The sequence below is a fragment of the Trichoderma ghanense genome (genome assembly GCF_004382785.1).
Source record: "Trichoderma ghanense strain CCMA-1212 chromosome Unknown scaffold_8, whole genome shotgun sequence".
NCBI classification, from domain to species: domain Eukaryota; kingdom Fungi; phylum Ascomycota; class Sordariomycetes; order Hypocreales; family Hypocreaceae; genus Trichoderma; species Trichoderma ghanense.
This window is the reverse complement of record NW_027395671.1, coordinates 474790-501086: the sequence shown is the minus strand read 5'-3', so window position 1 is coordinate 501086 and position 26297 is coordinate 474790. Positions and strand designations below refer to the sequence as shown.

General features: G+C 51.2%; 3 protein-coding genes across 3 annotated transcripts; all 3 read right to left on the bottom strand.

Annotated features, from left to right (window-relative positions):
* Positions 1–1183: 1183 nt before the first annotated feature.
* CCMA1212_006792 (Calcium-transporting ATPase 3) lies at positions 1184–4668 on the bottom strand (the record flags this gene model as incomplete). The annotated part of the gene is made up of 5 exons (XM_073703992.1): positions 1184–1744; positions 1833–2795; positions 2862–3373; positions 3445–4321; positions 4411–4668. 5 exons carry the CDS (start codon positions 4666–4668, stop codon positions 1184–1186), a joined length of 3171 nt encoding a protein of 1056 aa, XP_073557471.1.
* A 2900-nt stretch (positions 4669–7568) lies between these two features.
* On the bottom strand, positions 7569–11362 carry CCMA1212_006791 (uncharacterized protein; the record flags this gene model as incomplete). Its single annotated transcript, XM_073703991.1, has 4 exons — positions 7569–9040; positions 9100–9744; positions 9813–10462; positions 10533–11362. The coding sequence occupies 4 exons, from the start codon at positions 11360–11362 to the stop codon at positions 7569–7571; spliced, it is 3597 nt and encodes a 1198-aa protein (XP_073557474.1).
* A 10335-nt stretch (positions 11363–21697) lies between these two features.
* Positions 21698–24144, bottom strand: CCMA1212_006789 (uncharacterized protein; the record flags this gene model as incomplete). Its single annotated transcript, XM_073703990.1, has 3 exons — positions 21698–22445; positions 22501–23862; positions 23927–24144. 3 exons carry the CDS (start codon positions 24142–24144, stop codon positions 21698–21700), a joined length of 2328 nt encoding a protein of 775 aa, XP_073557268.1.
* Positions 24145–26297: the final 2153 nt, after the last annotated feature.

Below are 26297 nucleotides of genomic sequence, written 5' to 3'. Positions count from 1 at the left end.
CTAGTCAGAAAGTAGCGGCGGCTTGTCTCATGCAGCAGCAGCAGCAGTGGTTGCTCCTCGTACGAGTATGTGCGGCACCTCATCACATCAAGCTGTGCGGCTGGATGCCGTCCGCCCATGTGACAATGCGACCCTGAAAAGATAGCAACGTCTAAGATGAGTGCATGACTCCTCTGCATGTCTTGGCAGCCGAGTAGCCGATGAGCTGGTCTCTGACGACAAAAGTCGTCGTTGCTTGTGTGCGCACTCGCTTTGTTGGAGGCTGTCGAGAGATGCGTTTCGTGAGGCGCCGTTACGGTAGCATTCCGGTATCACCCTGCGACTGAATATCGCCCTTGGGCAATCCTACAGTAGCAGACAAGCCGCTTCTGTCGAAAGCTTGGGCTTCAACCTTTTTGGCGAGAGCAAGGGATGGGAAGGATGCTTGGCGCTTGACGCTTGGTGCTGCCCTAGTGCCGATGTCTGCTGAGTTGTCTCCGGATCAGGCATTTGACGTCTGCTCACTAGGACATGCTTCGAATCCCCCCCCCTGGAAGCGAGGCCTGACAACACTTGAAAGCTCGCCCTACTACCGCCGGGGACTGGCACGCGTGATTCATCCCTCCCGATACTGACAAGAGTTGAAGTCATGGGTCCACTGCTTTTATCCGGGCGTTGTGCTGGATGATCGAGCCCGTGGCCTAAGATCAGAGCTTATTTTCTTGTCTGTCTCCCCCAAGATACAGCATGCATAATACGAGTTGTCGCAAATGCTCAAACGACAGAAAGGATCACATCCCTGCAGTCAGATCTGTGCCGAGACGCTGTCCCGGGAGCTGCTAATGGGGTCTTCACCCAGGTTGCGGCAAAATGCCCGCTCCAGGGGGTTTCGACCGATGCCTCTGTTCGGCCGACTCAAAGTGCGAGGCAAGCAAGAAGCTTGAGTGGGTGATTGTCTTCTTGCCATTTGTGCCAAAGGGGGGGGGGGCTCACAATAGGTACGTCCTTCCGAAGGACACCTCACAACTCTACACGTAGTCGTGCAGAGAGTGATATTATATGCCGTCACAATGGACAAAGGGAAGATGTGTACGAAGCTTTACTTGGGACTGATAAATCATACAACGTTGCAACCTCTATATTACTATTTCCTCTCGCTAATAGCAGAGTTTCACCCTCCAACCAAACAACTGATAACCAGCAATCACGCAACCGCGACTTCACTCGCTGAAGCTGAAACCCCTGATGTCAGGCCTCGCCTGCGAAAATAGATCCTCTTCGCCCACTTCCACGCCTCAGCACCAACTACAAACACAACCACGGCAACGAACACGACCCCCCACTCCCAGCCGATGCCGGCGTGCATGAAGACGACAGTATTCAGCCGCGGAATGTACAGCGTCGGAAAGACGACGAAGAAGACGACGGTGATGGCGAAGAAGAGGAAGCGGTTCCCCCACAGATGAGCCCCCCACCCGCGGACCCCCCCCTTGCCGCGGCGCCCGTCGAAGAAGGACCGGCGGAAGTCGATGAGCTCCCAGGAGAAGAGCAAAAAGATCCACGTCATGGCCGTGTAGGCCGTGGCGCGGGCGCGAAAGACGGTGTGGCAGGAGGGAGAGTAGGCGTTGTTGCAGTTGGAGCCCAGGTTGCCGTCGCCGAAGCCGAAGATGACGGTGGTGAAGGAGCCGAGGACGCAGCCGGCCATGAGGATGCCGTAGATGACCATGTCGAGCATGAATTCGGGGGTGAAGATGCCGTAGCGGAGCTGGAAAGACAAATTACTTGTTAATTTGGCTGTGACTTTGCTAGTAGACCATCAATCGTAGAGGGGAAGACNGGGGGGGGAGGCTTACATCTTGGGGGGGACGGTTCAGGATATCCGGGACAGCAGCCTCAAAACCAAGTCCCGTCTCGCTAAAGGCACCTGTACCAAGAAGCATCCAAATAATCTCAACGGGCGTCAACAGAAACACCGAGACGTTTGCGCTATCTTTGAACGCCAGGCCGGTAAGCAGAGAGATGACGAAACCAATGTTAGCCGCCAGGACGTGCAGGATGAACTTTTGAATATTGTCAAAGATCCGACGGCCTTCTTCAATAGCATTCAATATCGAGGCGAAGTTGTCGTCGGTGAGGATAATGTCGGATGATTCCTTGGCGACGTCCGAGCCCGAACCCATGGCAATGCCGATGTCTGCTCGCTTGAGGCTGGGACTGTCGTTGACGCCGTCGCCGGTCATGGCTACGAAGCGGCTTCGTCTGTGAAGCGCCTCGATCATCCGGACTTTTGTGCTTGGAGCACATCTGGCCACCACCAGAGGCAGCTGGGGAAGAGCATCAATCTGCTCATCGCTCAAAGCATCAAACTTGTGCGCCGTCATCATCATGGTGCGTGCAACGTCCGCCGGCAGCATACGCAGCTTGTCCGGCGGAGGAAGGATACACACGTCCGTGGCAATGGCGCGCGCCGTTTGCGGATGGTCTCCCGTGAGCATGTGGACGACGATGCCTGCGCCCTGACACATGAGGACGCTGTGTTTGGACTCGGGGCGGGGAGGGTCGTAGATGCCGATGAGGCCGTGGAAGACGAGCTGGCGTTCGAAGCGGTCTCTGCTGGGGGCGATTCCGTCTGTGAAGTCTGAGGGTGGGATTGGTGTGTTCATGGTCTTGTGGGCGAGTGCGAGGACGCGTAGGCCTTGGCGTGCAAGGGCTTCCATGTTTTCGAGGATGGTGGCTTTCATGGTGTTGTCCAGGGGCTGGACTTTTTCTCTTGAAGTGAAGCTGTCGCATGTCTCTATGACGCGTTCAACCGCACCCTGTTCATGGTCAAGATGATGTCAGTAAGACTTGATCGGCAAGTGCTCTCTTTGAATCAGGATTACCTTTGTGAAGATGTGTGTTTCTTGTGTAGTTGTGTCCAGGAATAGAGACGACATCTTCTTGACCTCCGAGTCAAACGGAAACTCTCCGACATGACACCATCTCGCCTTTGGCCCTTGCGACAACCGCACACGATTCCACCCAAACCGAGATGCAAAAACCTCAATGGCAATCTCAGTCGGCGCGCCACGAGCTGTCCATTGGCCAGGGTGCGTTGACTCGCTCTTCTCCTGCTCAAGGGTGGCGAGGTTGGCGAGTGACGCAATGTTCAGATAACTCTGCAGAAAGGGTCTCTTTGCAACCTCATCTAGCGGCACAATTTCTTGTTCTGATGGCTCTTTCTCGGCGCCTCTTGCGTCTCGGGGTTGAGAGGGACTGAAGGAGACGCGACCGACTGTAGGGTTGTACACGTCCTTTGTTGATTCGATGGAGTAAGTGCCGTGCCCTGGGAGCCACGCTTTGCGGGCAATCATTCGGCCTTGGGTAATTGTTCCGGTTTTGTCAGAGCAGATGTCTACACCAATTATCAGGTTTCACAGAGACTTCACAAACGGACATAAATCGTTGGGAGGTCTTGACACTTACTCGTCACGCCGCCGAGAGCCTCCAAGCTGGAAAGATTACGGACAATGACATGTCTCTCGAGCATCTTCTTCGTGCCAGCCGCCATGGTCACCGTCAGAACAAGCAAGAGCGAGACGGGAATCGTGCCTACGGCCGTCGTGACGGCATACAAGATGACATCTCTGTGCGTATCAAACTTGTTGGCTCCCAGAACGATGATCGCGCAGATGACTGCAAAAGCGAGCAGCCACAAGAATAGCTGCGCGAGCTTCTTCTGCAGCGGCGTGCCGACGGTGAGACCGAGGAACTTCCCCAGCCAACGCATTGCGGCCCTCGGCCAGATCTTAGTTGTAGATCCAGGTTGAGCCGCGGGTTGAGGGTCAAAGCCCTTGCTCATCGAGTCCCCTCCTTGCAAGGCACTGGCGATTGCTCCGATCTCAGTGTACATCCCGGTTGCAAAGACCACGCCTCGACCACGCCCCTTGGTAATTGTCGTCGAGCTATACACGACATTGAGACGATCCCCCGGCCCGGTATCATGGTCAAACACGGCCTTGGGATTCTTGAGAACAGGCACAGACTCGCCCGTGAGAAGGGCCTCATCAGCCTCCAGATGAACAGCATGGATCAGTCTGATATCCGCAGGCACGGAATCGCCCGTTGTAAAGTCAACAATGTCGCCTGGAACCACGTCTGACGTCTGGATGCTGATGGTTCTGCCGTCTCGGAAGACGTTGCATGTGGGGGATCCCAGGTTGCGCAGCGAGTCGATGGTTCTTTCGGCCTGTAGAGTCTGGAAGAAGCCGATGAAGATGTTTAGTACGATGATGCCGCCCAAGATGCCGCCTTCTATCCAGGCGTGGATGCCGAAGCTGGCGGCCAATGCCATTAAGAGTACCTATAAAGATCAGTCTCTGTGATCAGAATATTACCCTTCTTCCTTGTGGCAAGAAAGCTATCAGACAATCCAATGTCAATCTCACTTACCAGAGTCATTGCATTGAAAATCTGCTCTATAAAAATCTCCAACGGCTGAACGCCCTTTTGCCTCTCGAGCTCATTTGGCCCCAGCTCCTCGAGTCGTCTGGCAGCCTCATCTTCACTAAGACCAGTTGATGGATTGGCCTGGAGTTCTGACAGGACCTGCTCGGCCGTCAAACTGTGTGCTGGCCGAGTCATGGGCCTATTGGCTTGTCCGGAGACGTGATGTTCCGCCAAGGAGGCGGCAGACGTTGATGCCCTCATGATGAATGACGGCATCGACGTGGTTTATGAGAAAGACGCATGTGGAAACCAGCGTAGCGCAAAAAGAGGTACAGAAGAAGCTCGAGAAAGGGTCAAGGCATGTCGCGAGTTTCTTCTAGTCGACTATTACCAAGGCTCATCAAGGACGTAACGCTTCGCAAGAGTTTCGGAAAGAACAGTCGTCGCGGCTCGAAGTCTTACCACACGTCGATCATGATGCACCACCACGAGACGAGTGTGAGGCTTGAGAGTCGGTGCAAAGTCGATCTACCCGCGATCGACCAAGTTCCCTAGCTCGGCCGGAGGTTGTCAAGCCTTATCATGAAAATGATAAAGAGAGAGAGTGTGTGCGAGTAAGTGAGAGAGGAGATGTTTGCAAAGCTTGGATCGGTTTGCGATGCACCGCACCAAGACCCCGAGCGTGAATCGCATCGTCGGCGCTAACTCAGAAGAGGCAGCCAAGCCGCATTTCTACTGGGAAGGGAAAATCGAGGGGTCTCCCCCTTTCCAAAAGTGAAGAAGAACCAACAGAAGACGATCGATCTCCCGGAGCGGCCATCTAAAGTGAGGGTTGAAGAGGGCACTAAGTTAGTGACAACCTAACAGTGGCGTTATGGCGATTCCAAGTTGATGAGATCTGAAAGATGGCAGAGAAAGAAGTTCACAGCCACTGCTTTTCACTGAGCTCTTGAACGAGTAGTCACTCAGGGGACTGTGCCACAAAGCTGTGAATCAGTGTCTTGCTCTAGGAACTGCCAGATATACATTGAGATCCTCATGTCGCGACGAATTATTCCGCAAACTGGACGCTATATGTAGATTCGAGCAATTAACAGAGACGATGCCAATGCCATGTTGGCAGAACTGCGCCCGGCAAGTAAGAGACGGTGCGTAGAGATGCACGGCTTCCATGATCACTGCTGTGCAACCAACCCTGACTTATACATAGACCTCTTGCGGACTGAGGCATTGCATTTCAGTCCAAGAATGGCTATCGGAAGGCCAATGTGTGATTCAGCTCCCCATATTCAACCTGGTTGAGCGTCTCGACTACGCCTCATCTCATCCTTGAATTCGCCGTCTTCTCGTGGTCAAGTCTCAATCACTGCCCAGCAAGAGACGGCATCGTCTACATAAACCGCCCTTTCTCCCATACTTCCTCTCGAAAAGAACCGGCCACCAAGACGGGCCGGCAAATCCAAGTCCCTCGCACATTTCTCCGTATTTCAACGGATGTACTAGATGCCCAATCTTCCCTCCCCTTCCGAGCAGTCGCCCTCAAGGAAGATGCGGCTCATTGTTAAAGGTACCATCATGTCCCTTTCACAAAGAGTTTCCTGAAATACATTGCTCATATACCACACAGTATAGATAAAGAGGCAGGCGCAGGAATGCGCTATCGGAAAGGCGCAGGTGTTCCGCCTCCCTCCCTGCTTCTCTGCAACTCCCACAATTCCACACCATACTGTTTAATGACCACCAACACACTCGCATACTCTTTCACCTTCATCATACCTCCCCAACTTGGATACCAGACCTCCTTTGAAAGGCAACGCAAACGAAAGAACCGCACATCATGCTGGCCGTCTTCTACGGCCGGGATACCAGCTTTAACAGCACCCTAGCCCATCATCACTCAATATCGAATGGGCCATCGAACACCACCGCAATCATGGCTGGCAACCAACTCCTACTTCGAGCCGCATAGCACCACTTTCTGGGAGACTCACATCCCGCGGCTGCATCCACGGCTCACGTCCCGCCGCAGCACAGCTTCCTCGACATGGCCATCACCACTGCACGCCGTATCTCAGTACTACGACATCTGTTACCAAACCATTCAGCTTTCTCGCCAAGCACATGAGACAGGAGGCACGAGAAGAAGAAGAAGAGAGGCAAATGCGGATGCGGTTGCTGGATTCCTAGCCGTATCACCATCACCATCACCATCGGCTGTCACCATGACCGAAACCGCAAGCCCTCTTCTCTTCTTCCTCCTTATCCAGAGTCCCTGGACGACTGACCTTCCCTCGCTGGACTCATTGACGACTTACACATACCATGGATCGCCTCGACGCAGCTCCATGCTCTCCATGCCCTCACAATCCACGCGGGACATCCTGCGCCAAGCACCATTCCAGTACCTTTTCTATTCTCGCAAATTATTACAGATCCTGTGCGCGCGAACGATACGATCCGCGGCACATTTCTATCTCGCAGAATTATGTCCGAGCCTCATACGGCATACTTCATCTCTAGCTCACACAAAAAAAAATCCTGCAAAATGTCTATACAAGCACGAACTTTTCACTTTGAACGAGTTACAAATCTCCTCCTCGTCGAAAACCGAAGCTGCGGTTTCCTATGGACATGAATACCATCAAAATCTGTGTCTAGACAAATGCAATACAGCACCGCTCCGTACATGCCCTTGAACCGTTTATTGAAGCGATGATTTCGCCTGCTAGCGTGGTCTGCATGCCGACTTGAAGTTCAGGAAGCAAAGCCGTAGGAGCATATCGACATTATCTGGGGTGTTTCAATGAGTTTCATGAATTCGGACTGGGATTTTCCCGTATTAGTGAAGAAGCCATGTCGATGTTATTATAAGAGCAGGATATGTTGAACCGTAAATAAGCCTTTCATTAGAATTAAAACCATTGGGGGAACACTTCCTCCTTAGAGTCATGCCTTTATCCAAATTCCCTTCGAATAATCCCATGATGTGCTGCGATCCGTCGCTCATGTGAATGATACCAACCTGCAATACCTTTTCCCAAGATCGCTTTCCCTTCACCATACTGGTATACTCAATTTGTTTGTGTCCATCCACATATCCGTACCATAACTCATAGTCTTTCATAACTTTCTATTTGGTCAATCCCCTTTCTACAGCACCTCTAGTTATTCTTCCGCCGTTTGATCATTTTCATCGTCTTCCAAGTCGCCGCGCAAAACTCTTTCACCCTCTTTGCCGATCTTTTACGAGAAGCTTTTGCTGGCACGCTCGGCTCAATATGTGATGGAGAAGCAGCAAGGGTATCTGTCTTTGTACAAACTGGCGTTGAGGGCTGATTCTGCTGTTCGATAGTCGTATCGTTCGAGACCAAGTCTTCCGTTTTCGACCAAGGGGCGGTATTTGGTGTACTGGAGCTCACGGTGTCGGACGGCGGGGTTTCATTCGTATCGAAGCTCTCATCGTGCGTTGCAGAGACGGGAGCATCTGGGACTTGGTTCGTCGTCTGTGTTGCACTGCTGATGTTTGAAGAGGAAGCCCTGTCATGTGATAGAAACAGGCGACTCGGAATGAGGGATAGTCTGAAGCTGTGACCAAATATGACTGCACCCCGTCTCTCCAGCTTGATGGGCTTTGAGAATGACATGCCCCGTGGCTTCTTCTTCGAAAGCATCTGGACTCGACCATCGTTGTTGACCCTGCTATCGGTGCTGGTGCACTTACAAGGCTCAAACACAGGCTCTCGTGTTGGCCAATAGAGCTCGTTGATCAGCTGCCAGGGACGGGAATCCTTGTTGCCGCGAATCCTGAGTATCTTTTCCAGCACGTCCACACACACTGCCAGGAGATGTCTCCCTGCAGGTAGACTCACCACGAACCCGCATTTATCGCACGACTTTGTTGGGTTGTTGGCCCCTGGTTTGATGAGTTCCCCGAAGCCTTTGCCAAAGAGGGTGACAACCGGAAGATGCGGCACGATATTTGCCCACCCATCGCCAGACTCCAACAATGGCAACTTCAGCGTGTGAAGGTGCAGGTCTCTGAGGGTAGCCACGTCCATGAAGTCGAAGCCTTCCAGAACATGGACTGGCATGCCCACTGAGGTACCCTGAATGTTTGTTGCCTTGTGCACTTGGTCAATGGTCTTCTCCACGAGGTATCCAATGCGTTCCATCCTCGTGTTCAAGCTGGTGTATGCTGGGTCTCTTCGCTCGGCTTCGGCGTCTAGGTTTCCAGTGTCCAATAGAACTTCGGCCGCATCTTCCTTCAATAGAGCTAGCTCATTGAGTTTTCTGATCTGATCCATGCAATAGCCGTTCGGCTTTTCCCTGTGGCCTTCCCACAGCGAAGCTCTGACAAGGTGAAGGTGGGCTCTGGAGCCATCCGTAAGCCAGCCACGCTTTTCATCGACGTCCCACAGCAGGAAATGCTGCTGCCCAATGTGTCGAACAAGAGATCCATAGTGATTGTCGGTAAAGCTAGAGATGATCCGTTCCCTGTTTCCTCTTTCGAAATCCGAGCTGACCTTGAAAAAGCCGCCGACGCCAAAGCTGGTCGTAACAGGTCCCCAGGAAACGTCGTTTTCAGCCAGCGGGAGGCCGGACCATCCAATGTTGTAGTTTGCTCCAGGGGCTCCTTCAATGTTGCCAGGTTAGCGAATAGTTCTACTCGTCGCTTGATCCGGTGCACCTTACCTATGTCATTTTGAGCCTCCGCGCACCATCCAAGGACGTGGCGGGACCCCGAAAGATTTTGAGGCGCAATCGAGATCCCTTTCGGGACACGATCATCTCCGTACGATAGCCGTTTTCCGGCTTCAGAAACGAGCAGGTGCCAAGAGATGATGTCGTCCTGCACTCTCGTAGGAATCAGCATAGCTGAGAAGCCCTTAATCACCGTCTTCCCCTCCCATGTTGTAAGGAACTGGCAGTCAGACAAAGTTGCCATCATGTCAAAGGGCAACTCCAATCCGGCTTCAACAACGAAACCTTTTCTTGGCTTGATTGGGTAACCCGTAACGACGACTGGGTTGTTGAATAGGCGATGCCAGCATTGGCCGTTGACACTTGGCAGGTTGTCCCTCAAGTGTTCCGTTTCGGTGTTGACTCTGCAGATGAAGGTGCTGTCGAAGCCTTCTTCGTCCGAATGCGCACTGAATCCGCTGATTTCCGGGTGGCAGAACGAAATCACGCGCTCCCGGTGGGAGGAGCTTAGAGTCGTGGCCAGCCATCCAAGCTGCCCGGCGATGTCTGCAATCGAGCGAGCTGTTCCAACCGCCTCAACGTTCATCATTTTCTCGCCAATGGAGACTCTAACCTCCGTCCCGACATCGACAATGCCTGTGTGATTGTCAGTTTCGGCACGTTCAAGGGTCGCAAGGGATTAGCCGCAGGCATGTTTGACCTACGTTTAGAAGCGTTCTGGAAGGGTTTCGACGCATCATATCCGTAAGCCTTGTATACCCGTAAGGCGGCCTGGATAGCCTCCACCAGGTGGCATTTGATCGTTGGCCAGGTCTGACACACATATTGCTTGATTGTCAGCGCTTGAGCGTTGGTGCTGGAACCCGTCAACGTAATTGCTCTGGGTAGGACCTCATCAGCGTCCATTGCATATCCTTGGTCCTCCATGTATGCGAGGATGTCGCATGCAACATCAAATGTCAGCTTCGATAGTCTTGAGGGATGCCTCTTGCTGATCTTCTGATCTTTAGACAGCCCCTTCAGAATATCGCTGGATATTTTCTCCATGGTATGTAGGCCACTTGTAGATGGGCTGAGCTCTCTCCTGAGTTCTTCAACGATCCATTGGAGAGCCGGGCCAGCTGTAATCGCTTCCCGGTAATGGTAAAAATCTTGGAGCGAGTCTCCTTCGCCATCGACATCAAGGAAAGGACCTGGGCTCTCCTCAGGGGCTGACGAATTGCCTTTTTGAGATGCTCTATTCCATATCAGATCGATTCTTTCGGTTACCGACGTGAGACTTGTGTCCGACCTTGGATTTGCGATGGAGGCATGCTCGGTCTCGTAAAAAGCCGCCAGTAATTGCGCTATTATACTATGTCGCTAGTGTTAGGACATCAACAACCACAGGCAAGAGAATGTATCAGGACTTGTCAAGAACTCACAGCCGATGCTTGTATACAAAGTACCGAATGTCTTGGTTCACCTGAGCCTGCGACTCCTGGCCCTTTTGCAGAGCAAAAGCTGACAGTAGGTCGGGTAGCAAGCCTACTGCAGACGACACATTATCGTTCGTGAGCAGGGGCTGAATCTGCTGGTAGAGACGGCGGGTAAACTCCCCGATATAGTCGTGAGGGCGGTTTGAGTCGACGGAGCTTTGATCCGAGCAAACTGTTTGGACCTCGGCCATGCTTTGTGCATTCTGTGTAAGTGACGCTTCCATCTCTGGTTGGACAACTTGCGGCTGTCGTGTCCAGTTGGCTGGGCACGCCGTTGTGGCATCTCCGGGCATTGACGCATATGCAGAATCGGTCTGCTCACTCGGAGCGGGCTTGCCTTCCGAGGGTTTCGTGGGTGATGCAAACAGCGCATCAAACATCCGGATGGCAAATCTAAAGGCCACCCGCTTGGCATATGTAGAAGTTGTTCGAGACCATTTTGGAATAGGGAACCAGGGGTCGCTTCGGTTCGCCACTGTATAGTCGCGGTCAACGACATCAAGCGGACTCTTCCAGTCGTGTGACGGAGCAGACGAGTCTGTTGACGATTCGGGGCCTGATGCTTTGTCCACCGCCAGCTCGTCATTGATGCCGCCGCAAGAGTCATTGTCCTCCAGATGAGGCCAGTTTGGCAGGGTCGGGTCTGCCAATTCGCTGGAGCTGACGCCGCGTTCAATATCGATTTCTTCGAACTGACACCCAGTGTGCATCAAATCGGAATTCGACGACGCAGGCTCCTGGGATCCCTCCCTCCGTCTGTCCGATTGCCGTTCCATTTTTTCCAAGACGCCCGTGACCTGGCGGATAACAACAAGGTAATGGAGGCAACGGTTGAGCGGCCGATGGTCTCGTTATCGTGGAGGAGGCAGGAGGAGGGATTGATGGCGATGTAGCTGCACGCCGCAACCCAGCGAGGCGTCGTGGTGATGCTCAGCAGGGCCCGAAAGCCATAAGCAAAGCTTCAAGTGCTACCGCACATGGAGGAGAGATGAATCAACGATGGTGTTCGGAATGATAGAAGACAAGAGATGGAAGATGGAGATGGAGATGGATCACGAATAGTAAAAGGGGGAGATGGGAGAGACAGGGCAAAGGAAGGCGAGCGACGCTGTGTGCACAGGTACATGCAAGGTACCACCCAGTAAGGCACTCAGCCAGGTAAACCGCGAGCACTGCCATTTTGTGAAGGATTCGATTCCCATTGGGCGGATGCACGTTAAATTGCGAAAACAAGGCTGTCGTGTGTCGCCTTGCTCAGCACGAGGTTTCGAGATGCTGCTTACAGATCGATAAGATCTGACAACAGACGGCCTTCGATTATGGTTCAGCGCCACAAGATCGGCTTCTAGCTCCAGGGCAGCTTTCAGTTGGTGCAACAGCCAACAGACGGTTGATGTTGTTCAGCGATTTGCGAGTGTTCTGATTCGACTCTTCAGATTACCTTCCTCCGTTGATCAGTTCGCTGCTGTGACGTAATCCCTACAGCCCCGCAGTTGTGTAATCTGGTACGAGTAGGTACATGTACTCGGTCGATAACATACGCTGTGTAGCTTACCCTGGAAATTGACTTCTATCGAATCTCTGTAGGGGCTTATTGGACCTTCAAGCTGAGAATATTTGCAGACATCTGAACGAATCATCTCCATTTGGCAAGATTTGACATAGAACAGTGGGTTTGCACTAGCTGTTCCCTTCCCGGATCTTACCTGGCTTCCCACATCAAGCCAATTCCGCTTATCTGTGGACAAGACCTACGATCTTCCAGACTAAAGGAATGCATTCAGACGGCTGTTTTCTACCAAGTGAGTACCTTATTAGGTAACAACTAATCGGGATGCCACGGGCAGGTGTTAGCGATGGAAGCACGCTTTGTAGGAGTCGCACACTTGCCCCTCTATAACTTGTTACAGGCATCGACTTCTACTATGAAGGACGATTCAAGCCTCCCATACCAAGTAATTTGGTGTAAAGCGCATGAAGATGCAAAAATTCATACCATTCCGTGGCTTGTATTAGGTAGAGCAATAGAGGGAGATCAATCCACGCAGTCTTTTTTTTTNAAAAAATAGTACAGAACGTTAATTTCCTCTTCTTTCCTAAAATGTGTATTGCCTTGGCTATCTTCATCTGCCAAATGTGCTCGTAACGATTGCATTAAGTATTATATGCAGCCTTGATGCTGTCTACTACAGCTCCCATCTGCTTTGTCTAGGTAATCAACAGATTCTGGAGTTGGATACATTAGCTGCACTTACTATAAACCATGGAGCACATCCGTCTTGGCTTAAAGCCAGAAGCAAAAGCTAGTTTTAACTTGGTAAAATAAGCTTAAAAGAAGAACGATCTTACGCCATTGCAACCCTCTCCGTTCCTGTCTTTCAACGTATGTTTTGACAAGCCTCTAGAACGCAGCTTTTTTAGAGGGATTGTATGACCTCCTCTACATCTGAGCCAGCATAGCACCAAGAGATGACGGTAGTCAGATAAAGATTGGAGGAAAGTCAGCGACAATTGCAGCCTACTACGTATCTACCCTGCTAACTAGGTAGCTGTCAGATGCACTATTCAACCTTTTAATTCCCCCCGTCTACCCTTATATCCCAAACCACTGGGACAGACTGATCCTATCTGCTTGAGTTCTTCATTATATATCCTCACTCTGTTGAGATTTGTATGTCAGTGCATCGAAGAAGTTTATGAGTCTCAGTATATACAAATGGCGGGACAGCCTCTTATACGGACACGTACGAAATCTACCAACAAAAGCCAAGTCAGGGGCTCGCCGTGCTGAGGAAGCTTTTTGTGAACATGGGTGTCATCTGCTGTTGTATACAGCTCTTTGACGTTCCTGAAAGTTCAAAGACAAGGAGGTATCTTTCTTCGTTACAAGATACTGCTTCGAGCCGAGTTGCAGAGAAGTTCTACACTCTAAGGCGAGAAGTGACTTGCAAATGCAGCTGGAAGTCCAGTATTTAACAATTCGTACGAAACTTCCATGAGTAGTGCCAGAAGTCTGAGCTGTGGCGAGAAGTAAACTAGCCCTACACAGAGTGTTTACGGTAACAGTCATATCATGGCTTCAATGATGCAAGGTTAACATAGAGCATAGTAGACTTTTTTTGATCAAATGCGCGATCTAATATTTCCCAAGTCTGGTATGCATGGTTCGTCAGAATGCTCCGCTCCTCAGGGGCCAGTTTCCTCCCTCTACCGCCTGCAGACATGTGATTGAAACCCCATACTATCTGAAACATGACATCTCCCCAAAGACTGACTTCATCAATCAGGCGTCCAAAGTGCAGTTGATCGGTGCCCTGCATAGGAATTTCGCCTCTGAGTCATCAGAATAACAGAAGCTCGTCCTCTTAAGCCCTAAACAGCCATACCGCAATCTAGCTGCCCAATCACTCCATGCGCCTGGACTTCAATCCACTCGATGCCCAGTCATCCTCTAAAATCCACTTCCCTCATCCAATCAAAGACACAAAGCCACAGAATCTACCGGAGCTACCTTGGAAAGATACTCCCCCGTAGATACTTCGCGGAGCTACTGTAGCTACCTCGTGAAAAGCCACGTCCATGTATGTGTGGTCAGGATGCAGACGTGCCTAAACATTTGATTGTATGTACCCGAGCCTAGCCCCCACTGCATCAACGTACACCATGCCCAGTCTTTGGGTTGCCTTCAAAACAGATCATAGTATCTTCGCATGAATTCCCAGAAACCCAAAGCTCCTTTTCTCCACCTGACTGGCGCTACTGTATGTCTCTTGGTAAAGAAAAGTGGCGGTTAGGCTTTGATTCCGTGCCATCTTTGCATGGAAAACGCTCACTGCTCTTCGGAACACTTTCGGTCATGTCTTGGTCCAATTTCAGCCGGATAATTTGGTGATAGATCAACAAGAGGCAATATAATCGCCTGATTTCTGCATTCACAAGTTGTTGCGTGATAGGACAGGCTCGTCGACTAGAATCGGCCGACGGTCGAGACCAGAAGGCGTCAAGGCCTATGCACTCTGGAATCGACATCCGGGATGCACTTTATTGCATAGGAGTGACAAGCCACCGGAAAGGATCACCGAGACATAGGCCAGCTGTTCAGCTGCACCCCGCTCCCGTAGATGTTCGGTTGCCTTATCGGAAATGGATATGATAAGTTCGCCATTGCGCAGGACGGCTTGGTCGCCTTTCTTGTGCCCTTCCTGTATTGCCAAATCAGGCAGAGTAATGCCTCAGAATTGTGGCTCGACATGATAGGCGCTCGGTGAGGGCTACGTGTATTACGTCTGTAGAGATGCAGAGCATATAACCTAAAGTAGGATACCGAGGACAAACTGATTGGGTGAGTGTCTGCTGATGATAGTGGCTGCGCTCCTATCAAGGTCATTGGTTAGGTAGCTATACAGGGGTGCGGGAAAGGTCGTATGAATTACAATTTGATGTCCTAATGTACTTCGTTTTGCTACTCATTTGACCCTCGCTAAAGATGATGCAGAGCTTAGATTGTTAACTGGATATAATGGCAGGTTTCAAATGCACAATATGTAAGGGGAGTATCAGGCGTTTGAGGCAAATCACCAGAGAAATCAATTACAAGCAAGCAAAGAACTAACGAACTTAATCCAGCAACCAAAGGAACTATGTACGCAAAGAAAAACATTAAAGCCATGGGGGTCTATAAACTCGTTATAGCTTGATAGTCCACTCATGATTTCGACCTCGAAGTATATCTCGTTTTGTCTAGACGATCTAGCTCTGATCTTGTTGAACCTTGATCATATCCTGCACATCTTCTGCTGTCAGAATCCTAGTCTGTTTATCCAATTATTTACTGAGCCTTCTATCTATATTGAGTCCCAACCCCCATAAGTGAATGAGAGCCTCTGCGTTGTGATATATATGATATATTTTCTCTTCAAAGCGTTGACTTTCTATTCGGTCAAGTGACAAGACGATCGTTTTGCAAGAGAGCTTATTGCGACATTAAGTCTTCCAGCTATACACACGTAAACCATCGTCTTCTGCTTTCACTTCTCCAGTCTCCTCTCCTTACAATACACGAGTATCTTGTCAGCTGGCTGTGGTGTGTGTGAACTAGCATAGCATATGCCAAAGCCAACCCCAAATTTCCTGAAAGAACAGGTACTACATGTATTCAGAGAGTCATAAACTAGAAGCAAAACATATCTGGGTCTAGCAGTAATCAGTTGCGTGTTGAAGGGGAGACATTCGACGCTGCTTAAGCATTATCAGTCAATATCTGATACACGTGTAAGCTAACTGTTCAATTAGCCATGAGCAAGGGTATGGTCGAATTAAAGGCTGAGAAATTTTGAGATAGTTATCAAATGCCAATCTCTATGTACAAAGGCAATTTTTGATATGGAATTCTCCATACTTTACCTGCCAGTCTCCAGCAGACTCTATTCTCTCTCCCTGTATTCCACTCCGTATGTTTCACGAGATGGTTACTCTGATAAATCCCGTCTGCCAAGTGAATAATGATTCTTTAGTTTGAATGAGTTGATTCTATATCCCTTGCTGAAGATTATGAATGGGATGACACTATGGAAAATCATCCTATTACAGTTTCATCTCAGCCTTGGGGAGCCATTCCTCCTCAGCTGCAACATTCATACTTCATAGCATAATTTCTTCGGTAAACAAACGGCATGTAAACCTCGCCAATGTCAGTGGACTGCATTAAGCACGGTGTGAAGTCGCCTAGAAGGTTTCTGACATGCATGTGCTTATTTTGACGGCCACCTTTACACCCCTTCTTGCGAAGACACCCTGCTGCTCACCGCTACTACTGCAGTATCTCTCCATGATTTTCATCAAGGGTTCGGTGCCTTAGTTCTGGTTGCCTCGTTCCTAACGTGTAGGCAACCGCTTCACTAAGCCCAATAAAGGTACCGATACGCGATTCGGTGCTGGAAAACGGCTTTTTGTCTCAGCTCACAATTCAATTCACCAACTTGTGTGTCGGCTACCTGAAGCCCCTTACTCGGAGGGTGGTTCAATAGCAACGGAATTCCGCGAAATGATGTCATGCCTTGGACGTCGAGTACAGTGGTAGGGTAAGCAATGCAGAAGCTCCTGAGAAGCTCTTGTGCTCGGTAGGCTACACAGGGTCGTAGCTCCAGGGGTGCAAAGGAGCCTTGCCAAAGGTACATATCCCGTGTCCATACTCCTTGTAGTACTACTCTTAGCATGTGTTACCCAGATAGTAGAAGGAGATTCGATCACCTGAGACTAGCATCTGACTGGACCGCTCGCGGGACCTGGTATTCTGATATGACCTGTCACAGAGCACCAGCCGGTCCCTCCAGTTTATGATCGACCAGCCACGAAGTGACTCGCAGGAAAGACGGATCCCATGATCACCATGTAACAACTGGAGACGTATACAGCTCTTGTGGATGCTGTTAGGCATTCAGGAAGGCAACCTTCTCTCTCCTTGGAGAATCGGAGTATTTGGCAATGCTTGGGCCCCAGAATCTAAGCCACAGGGTTACGTCTGCTATTGCTCCGCTGAAGATTCTTGGCGAATGCGAACCCCCATCGGAGAAAGAGGAGGCTCACTTCTGCGCAAGGCAACAGGAAACAGTACATGGGCGGGAGATGCTCACAAGTGGCGAGGGTGAGCAAATTTTTTTCCCCATTTCTGGCCATTACTCGCGCAGACGTCGGATGCTCTGAAAGAGGTAGTTGGAGGAGGAAGCGCCGGGCTTGTGTATGATACGAGCTCCGGGTATCTTTGCGAGGCTGCAAGGGCCTCTGACGGAGTAAATTTTGACAGCCGATTGTATGTCTGAGCGCATATGAGCCTTGCGGTTGGTGGACAGCAGTTTGCGAAGGGGAGTGTTGATGACGGGGCTAGGACTCCAGCATCTGAGTGGTAGCCTTGCGGGATTCTGTACGACGAAATTTCCACTCTAGGCTGCAAAGCGATTCCGGGACGGTTCTAGATCTTCACAGCTCAAAGATCATACAGACGCGAAGTAGCTCATTCTGCTCAAGTTCTGATAGGTCCCAAATGTTCCATTTACCGATCTCTGCGCAAACAACATATGTGATATATTACAGCTGCCTTGCTGGGTATCCGAAGAGCTGAGTCCTGTTCGGTNTTTTTTTTTTTTTCTTTTTGGGAAAATTGCTGAGCTCCCCGTGAACAACTCCATCCACTAGCGAGAAAATATTGAGCTCTATTCAGCCGCTTGGGCGTCAGCTGAAGGCATGGACTCGTCAGCAATAGACGAAGTGTTCTGAAGGCCGATTTTCTAGGATCAACGACCAAGACTACAAGAACACGATGTGAAGTACAAGCAGTTGCCTACAATAGGTACCTCGCTAGTCGAGATGCTAGGACTGGCGGAGCGGCGGACTGCCGCTCTAGGGATCCGCAGGCAGACAAAAGGCGCCCCGACAAGTCCCTACGACATGCCCTCGGCCATCATGGTATGCGGTAGCACAGCTCATACGGCTCTACGGCTGTTTACATAGCCGTGGTGAGCGAAGACAAGGAGAGCCGCAGGCACACCCAGTATCGACAGACTTGCCTCCAAGAAGGTCCTTTACGCAAGAGTAAAGCTGCACGTCTCCCGATGAGAGAATACAACGAGCCTTCCAGATACTTTGCTTCAAGAATGGAGCAAAGACATTCGAGCAGAGCGGCCCCGCTCTAGCTTGCCAATGCTTTTGGAGCCTCAACATGTTGATGGCACCAAGCATTGCCGGGTTCATGTTGTGTAACGGGTTCCGAAGCTTGGTTAGCGAGTCAAGAAAAAAAAGGCAACCGCATTAGCGCACCCCTCGGAAGGATCCAGCATTCAACACCTATTGGGGTATGGCAGCCATTGGTGAAGGCATGTTCCCAGCGCTTCCGAAGGCACAAATCCCCGAGGTAAAAACTGACCTATGTCTCATTAGAAGCGTTTTTTTCCATTTTACAGTTCTATTTTTGGAAAACCTGGAGGATGAGCATGTCCAGGTGAAGATGTTAGGGTTTGTGGTCTCGATGCTTGCCGCCTTACAAGCACGCACATCCCATGAAATCCCAAGACCGCATCGAAACCCCCCGGCAAGGCAGCACCCACCAAACGTCTCAGATGTTGGTTCCAACTCAGACATTGCAAATAACAATGTAAAAACCAACACTCGTAGGGAATCGACTACCATTGGGATTTCGCGCAGCTAAAAAGGTCATGTCACATTCAAAGTATACAGCATAATACCCAACGCGGATGTCTTCGGAAGATGTCATCACCGAAAGCTTGTGAGACATGCGTAGACAGCAATCCACGACGAAGCTGTATCCCATTGCCTGGGGATTAATTCTGGGCAAAATTCATCTTGAGCACCAGAGAACACTCCACATGCCCTTGGACGTGCTTCTATTTCGGGTTCCTCCCGCATACAGATGTGCACCATTACGGCGTGAGCACCGCATCAGTTGTGCCCGGACTTCTTGATATGCCGCAAGGCTGCGTTCTAACCTCCGCATCGACGGCATCCAACCACTCTTTTACCCCTCATCAAGCATTCCTCCGGTGTACACATGCTCCTCCATACAGGAACATTGACAATCTTCAATACACGTCATGAATCATCGATCCCGGTCTGTTTTCCCCTCACCATGTTGTCCTCTGATTGTTCCTTTAGAGTGAACGCCTCGCGTAAAGCGAGACAACCTCTTCATCAGCCACAGCCAACGAGAGTCGAGAAATGGTGCAACGACTGGTTTTGCCTAAAGGAAGAAGGACGGCTGCCTTGCATGAAGTACTGTATATCTTGCCCGATTGTGAAACCCCTTTGACAATCACAAAAGAGTAGGATAAGCGGACAAGTCGAGAGGAGAGGGCGTCAGCCTGATGCTTGAAGGCTGCACCACTATTTCAATTGCTTCCCCCACCACCAATGATGACGAGAGCAGGGCTTTTCTCGTCAATGCATGCTTCCTTCTCCTCATGGAGGATGGACGCCTTCACAGTTAAAAACACTTTTGTGCGGAACCGCCAGCCTTTTGTCGGGGAAATCGTCACATTGACCCCGATTGGCAACCATCTCCTACAGACATTGACTCCATCTTCACCAGGCAGAACTCCAAGCGCAACCCCTCAGCGGAACCCCAAAAGAGTGGGGCGCGAGAGAATGAGCAAATCTTCATAGCCTCAGTATCCACACGGTCTCTTCAACGATTCGAAGGCTTCCGTAGCTCAGTTGGTTAGAGCTTCGTACTAATACTTTCAAGTCTTGCGCTAAAAAGCATTGGTAATGCGAAGGTCGCAGGTTCAAGCCCTGCCGGGAGCAAAATATCCCAGTTGCCGTCGAGTCGTTATTTTTTCTTGTTAATTTTTTTTTTCCTCTCTTTCTGTTCCTGCCCAGCTTCAATTCACCCAACAACCACGCAGAGTACGAACGCAGATGGAATGGTATCTCTTCTACCTCTCTATTAAGCGTTTGCCTTGAATTGAACAATTTCATTACGACGGCTTCTATTGACTTCTATCCCAAGGGGTCGATGGCGGTAGATCCGTGAGAGAGCAACACCAATGGAGGAGACGGAAGGGAAGAGGTCGGCTGGACCGTGTGGGGGTTTCCCTTATTCAAAGGCTTCAAGAGAGTTTGTTCCAGCGCATGAGATACGAAGGAGAAGAGGCCCTCAATAATCGGGATTTCCCGTAGATGACAACGGCGGCTTTCCTAGCGCGCTGATTGCTCATGAAGTTGAGTGGGCTTGTGATTCATGTCCTTTGCTCTTAGACGCCCACGTGCTCTCCTCGCCATGCTTTAACCACGTGCCCATATGCCGGCATCTCGTTTCAGGAATCCTTCAGCAACGCCCAGCCCGCTGTCATGCATATGTCAGAAGCCTGCCCCAAACTTGGAAAGTACGTACCCTCGACGAGCCGCAGCAGGGCCCGACAAGACGCGCAGTGATGCTCCCGTCCATGTCGTTGTAGGTAGTTGGGGCACAGCAACGCTGACGAGGGGCTCCGGGGGCCTGAATGTCCGTTTCCCTTTCCCCCCCGGATTGCAGGTGCCAGGAGCACCCCCCCCTGTCGCGGGTGGCGCCGCTGCCTCGGCCCGTTCCACATTGCTTCGTAGGGAGGATGTTTGCGGTGGGCGCGGAAGTCAGATATGTTTCCAAAGAGTGCTTGAGGCGTGAGAAGCACACAAGCTTTGCAATTAAAAAAAAAAAAAAAAACTCTCAAGATGATTGGGTTTTTAGGAAGGTATGCGGTGGTGCTTTGGGCAGACGAGATGTTCAAGTTCTATCCACGGGCATTATTCTATCACTGGTGGTATATGTCCAGCGTCTTTTATGTGAAAGAGGGCATCTTATTTCATACCTACTTGTTGTTGATATCCCAAACGGAGAGTGACATGTCATGCATTATCATCTTGTTGAGCGGGTTGAGCCGGTTACACATACCTGGGCAACATCCCTACCTCAAGCAGAGAGAGCCGTTACACGTAGGGGATATACCATATGAAGCAGCTAGAAACAGTCACGCATTATGCAATATCATCACCTTGGGCGTTTATGAATGCTACTCGCTTAACTGTCAACTCAGATATTCCGTCATGTCTCGAGCAGTTCCAGACGCCGGTGCCCAAGCCAACTGCGTCATCCTCGATCAGATATCCGTCCGAGTCAATCGTGATCTCCTTGAAATTCTCCGTCGTGCATCAATTAGCCCCCAACTCTACACACAGTAGTTTGCACCGAAAATAGCGTCACGTAGGATGAATATGACCTGTCGTAAGCAGCGACTAATCATTACATATCCCCAGCATTCCCCAGAAAATGCAACATTCAAATCCAGGGGCTGGGCTGCCAAGCGGTTAAAGCCTCGGTTAGATGTCTTAACATCATGTATTGTTAGGGAAACCTCTAAAACAATGCTAGAATAACAGAAAACAAAGGGAACCAAAGGAGCGTACTTGACATGAAGCAAAGAAAGAAAGAAATCAGCGAAAGCATTTCCCCCAAGTCACCTATGCACGTGTGCTCCCGGCGCCTCTCGCTCCAAATTAAAACATCCATCAAACGCCCATGTATGCAAACTTACAATATGCTATATGCGAGGGAATGATGGGAGTTTTCAGTATGCCTGACGCGGAGAATCCAAGCTCCGCGAATCGGCACCGAGGCTGACAATCTCCCGGGCGCCCTCGGCGGGCGTCTTGGGTCTAAACTCGACATTATACTTGGCAGGCACGCTGAATTTTGCATTGTCCTCTTCCCACATGATCCATTTGCCCTGTGAAGCGATTTGTCGCCCAATCCACAGAATTCTCTCCTTTCTGACGTCGACCATCGAAGCTTGTTCAAAGTACTTCTCGTCCTCTTCAACAGCCTCGCCCGCAAACCACTTGAGTGGAAAGTACTCCTCTGTGTAAATCAGGCCTCGCATGGCATAATCTTCCGGAAGTGGCCGGTAATGATCCTGATTTTCTGCTCCGGGAAACACGTCGCTGTCCATGCGAGGCTCAAACTTGCAAGACTGTTTCAGATAGTTGAGCATCGTCGCAATGAGCTTCCAGGGATATTTTTGCTCTATGTGCTTCATTGCAGAGGGGAACTTTGATAAGTGATGGATAAAAACCATCTGTGTGTGAATGAAGGGCAATATATTCATGTCGCCCCATCGCTGAATAACTATCTCGAGCGTCTGCACAGCCAACGAGAGCGATTGATGGAAAGTGTCTGTCGGGACCGCTTCCGGCACGGCGGTCTCGCCAGCAACGTCCATTTCATCAGATCGCTTGGGGACAATGGCGCTCTTCAAAACATTCGAATCACTTCCGAAGCCAAGGAGGGAGCAGGTGATGGAGATGCCCATGTAATAACTGCAGAAAGTTTAGTGACAGCGAACAACCTGAATGAGTAACCGCATGTACTTACCCGGCTTCCAACCAGCCCTTAGTCATACGAGCAATGTGTCCATCCAGAAGGCTCAGGAACTGTCTGGAGGAAGTCCCCAGAAGATCCTTTTCTTTACCACAGAAGAAGATGGCGAGTATGCGTACAAAGGCAAGATCGACCGGCTCTAGTCGAGGAGGGCCCGAGCTCAACACCGGGTCAAATAAGGTCATGACGCTCTCCCTGGCGCTCAGAAACGGGATCGGGACGCACAGCGACTTGGTGTAGTAATAAGTCTGCTGGAGCGCGTTAGGGCGAGCAAGAATAGCCAGGTGGTGGTAAAGCCGGCCCGTTGTCGGCAGCTTGTCCGAGGCCTTTGAATACCAGTATCGGGAAACGGCGGTCCAAGTTTCGCGGTCTCTAATATCGTCGTCTTCGATAGCCATGCGATATCTGCCCAGATCTCCAAGGCATTCAATCCACGTGTCTTCAAAAGCCGGCACGGTCTCGTAAAGAAGCGCCATCATGCTGTAGGCGATGTAGATGAAGGTGAGCATGTGTTCGAGGGACAGAGGCAACCTATGCCTGAGGAGCTCGAGGAACGAGTGGATCCCATGGCGCCACATGCGCGCAGGCATGGCATACTTGGACGCCAGGCGTCGAAGCGCCGGGCTTGCAGAGGGATGCTGACTCGCCAGGAAGAAGTCGTGATGCTCGTGCAGAAGCGTGCGATGCAAAGCAATGAGCGCCTGCCACTGCTCGTTGTTCAGCTGCTGCGGCGAGTCCTTGTTCGCTGACTGGGCGTTATCGACCTCGATACACTTGCTTTCAACCATAACAAGCCCCGCATAGATGCCCTTGACCTCGGCGACGAGCTGCTCCTGGGAAATGGGCCTGGTCTCCGGCTGGCGAATCATCTGCGTTACCGAAGGATCCTCCTCCCAGACATCTTCTGTGTCGGCCTGGGCTGGCGGGCCCGGCTCAGGATCAGGCTGCTCCGATTCATGCTGGGCAACTCTCGCGCGCGGCGGCTGCCTAGACCGCTGACCCGACCGCTGACCCAACGCCTGAGACGCGGTCTGAGCTGGTCTCGGGAGGCCCCCGGTGACTGGGCTCCAGAGCTGCCGAGTGCTCGAGCCTTTTGTGCCGCGGTCAAACTCTTTGGCGCTGTCAGCCTGCTGCCTCCCACGCCCTCGCCGGTTGGGTGTTGCCGAGGGTGGGGGGCTGCTGCTCGGGGAACAGAGCTTCTTGTTGCGAGATTCAGCGTCAGAGCCCTCTTTGTTGTTTGGCTGCAGTCGACCAGCATTCTGTGAGTCGTCTGGAATGTCAAGAGCGGCTGTTCCTCCCGATCTCTTCCTTGACCGTCTGGTTTGGTCATTATCTGTGGCAGATGTAGGCTGGCTTCTGGTTGGAGGTTAGAGGGGTGACATGGTCCCATGCAGTCGACGTCATAGCGAGATGGACTCACTGCGTCTTGGCAGAGCCGAGCTTCATCCTCTGGAACGCTTCCAGAATGGCCTTGTCCTCGGTGGGATGCTTCGCCGCGCTGTCCTGGACATGGTTCCTGAAGCCATCGAGTGTTGGTGGCTTGACGTCCTTTTGGCAGATGGGGCAACTGAACTGCCGGGAGTTGCGGAGGTAGTTGACGAAGATCTTGGAGATATCAGGCGGTTGGACGGAAGACATGATGCGGAGTGAGAAGACGTATGTTTTACTCCGTACTTTCTATCGTATCGTGTACCAGTTGCAGATTTGGGGGCTAGTCGCAGCCAATCCTTGGAGTAGGGCTGAGTTGGGTGGATTTCGTGTGAGACAAACGCTGGCACGAGGGCTTGCACCAGGCTCCAGCAGCCAGTCAGGCGGCGCAGGATCGAAGCGAGACTAATGATGCATGGGCCGTTAGCTGATGGCGTTCGGAAGATGCAGCGAGCGCGGTGATTCGTCCGGCCTGCCGATGCTGGAGGTGCCTTGGGAAGGGTTTGCAAGGGAAGGGCAGTATGAAGCACGAGAATTTTGAGTGTTGAGGGCGGTTGAGGCAGGTGCAGGGTGATGTCGGGGCGGCTTATTAAGGCAGCCTCGGGGTGGCTGCAGCCGAGAGCTGCAATGCAACGCTACTGGCGCACGTCCCCTACAGTAGCCCCCAGTAGCTGCCGCGGGCGGGGATTCCGGCTTCAGGCAGCCCAGGGTGTTGCGACCCGCTCCCTGGGGCGCGAACCACCGTTGCCTTCAGTTGAGCCTCAATGTGGAGCAGCCGCACACCTACCGTGTTTGGATTGAAGCAGCAGAGACTACCGATATGTGCGAGAACCGATGTATTCTGCTCAAGCAGAGGTGCAGTTCGAGAGGCGATGGTGATGCCGACGAGAGCAAGGCACTCGTTGTTGGGGAAATAATACAATGTGAACCGTAGTAAAAGTCAAGAGCAAAGGAAAATGTGCATCAGGCATCTCTCTCTGTCGCCACTGCAAACGATGGAAAGCTGAAGCTGGAGATGAGGATAAGGATGAAGTGGGAGGAGGGGATGCGTGCATGCTTTATACCTATCTCGACATGTCTTTTTCAAAACGAGACCGCCGCGGACCATAGCTTCAAGAGTGGGAGGTGTAGCTACCTACCTACTAACCTTGGATGTACCAAATGTAAGCTACCTTTAATACATAAGGTAGCTGATGTTACACCCCTCCCTACTTTACCGCAATCGGTAGGTATTTACCTTCAGTTGTCATCTCGGAAATGAAAACAGTGAGCTGCATCTTTGTATTTCGACCTGCATTGGAGCCTCAAACCCTCTGGGATACATGGGATCCCATTGCGTCCATGCTCTCGTGTGGCATCATAGACGGGAAACATCAACTGCTGATATGCATGGACTGGCTTGTTTCTCGCGTGTCTGCACACAACAGAAGTACATTTACTCAGCGTCCCCTTGCCGAACCGTATTTTGGGTAGCCATTGCTCGTGGTTTGGATTCGTACCCACGCAAATGCATCTAAAGACGCGCCGAAATCTCTTGGGTATTTTAGGTACTACTCATTGTTTTTCATATCTGTCAAAGTACATAAGTAGGTAGGCATCAATACACCACCCTCCTGAAAGCTCGAAACTGCTCGACACCATATCATAGGGCTTTCCGATGCATCCTCGCGGCGCGCCTTGCCGCGCCCATGGAGGAGGCTCTTCCACGTCCCCCTTGCAGTACCTCGGGGCCCCCCAACTCCATCTTGCTCTTGGCAATTTCTGCTTCTCCGAAAGCCTTGATGATTCAATTCAATTCTAGGACAAATTCTACGACCCATCACTCTAGGCAAGCACGCTACGACGACTACCTGAGGGCACGCAAACACGGAACCGCGCCTTACTGCTGTTCTCTCATACATTGCTTTGTTTGGTCAGTTATAAATACCTATGCTCCTCCCACTCTTCTTCCTCGACGAGAAAAAAGCTGTTTGCCAAACATTCACAGTCAGAGGCTTTCGCCCTTTCACTGGCAAACTTCAACACCAGGCAGCGATGCGGCTGTTTGTTCTACGGCCGGATCGCCATCACGGTCACCTCGCACATGGTGCATTCAGCTTTGAAGAAATGAGATCAGAAGGCTCTCGAATCAGCCTTGAATTCTATGTCCACAAAGCAGGTGCCCATCTCATGGTCAGCATTCAGCCGCGAAACATAGGTGCTTCCTGAATCGTATTCAGGTCACACCGAGAAAACGCTGGTGGCACTTCATTTTCCCATGGCGGCGTAGGCAACGCGACGCCTTCTCTCGTATGTGCTCTGCGTGAATGGGGTACACTGTAGTAAGGAGGAAGCTGACGTGTCTCTCATGTTGTCAAGGTGTC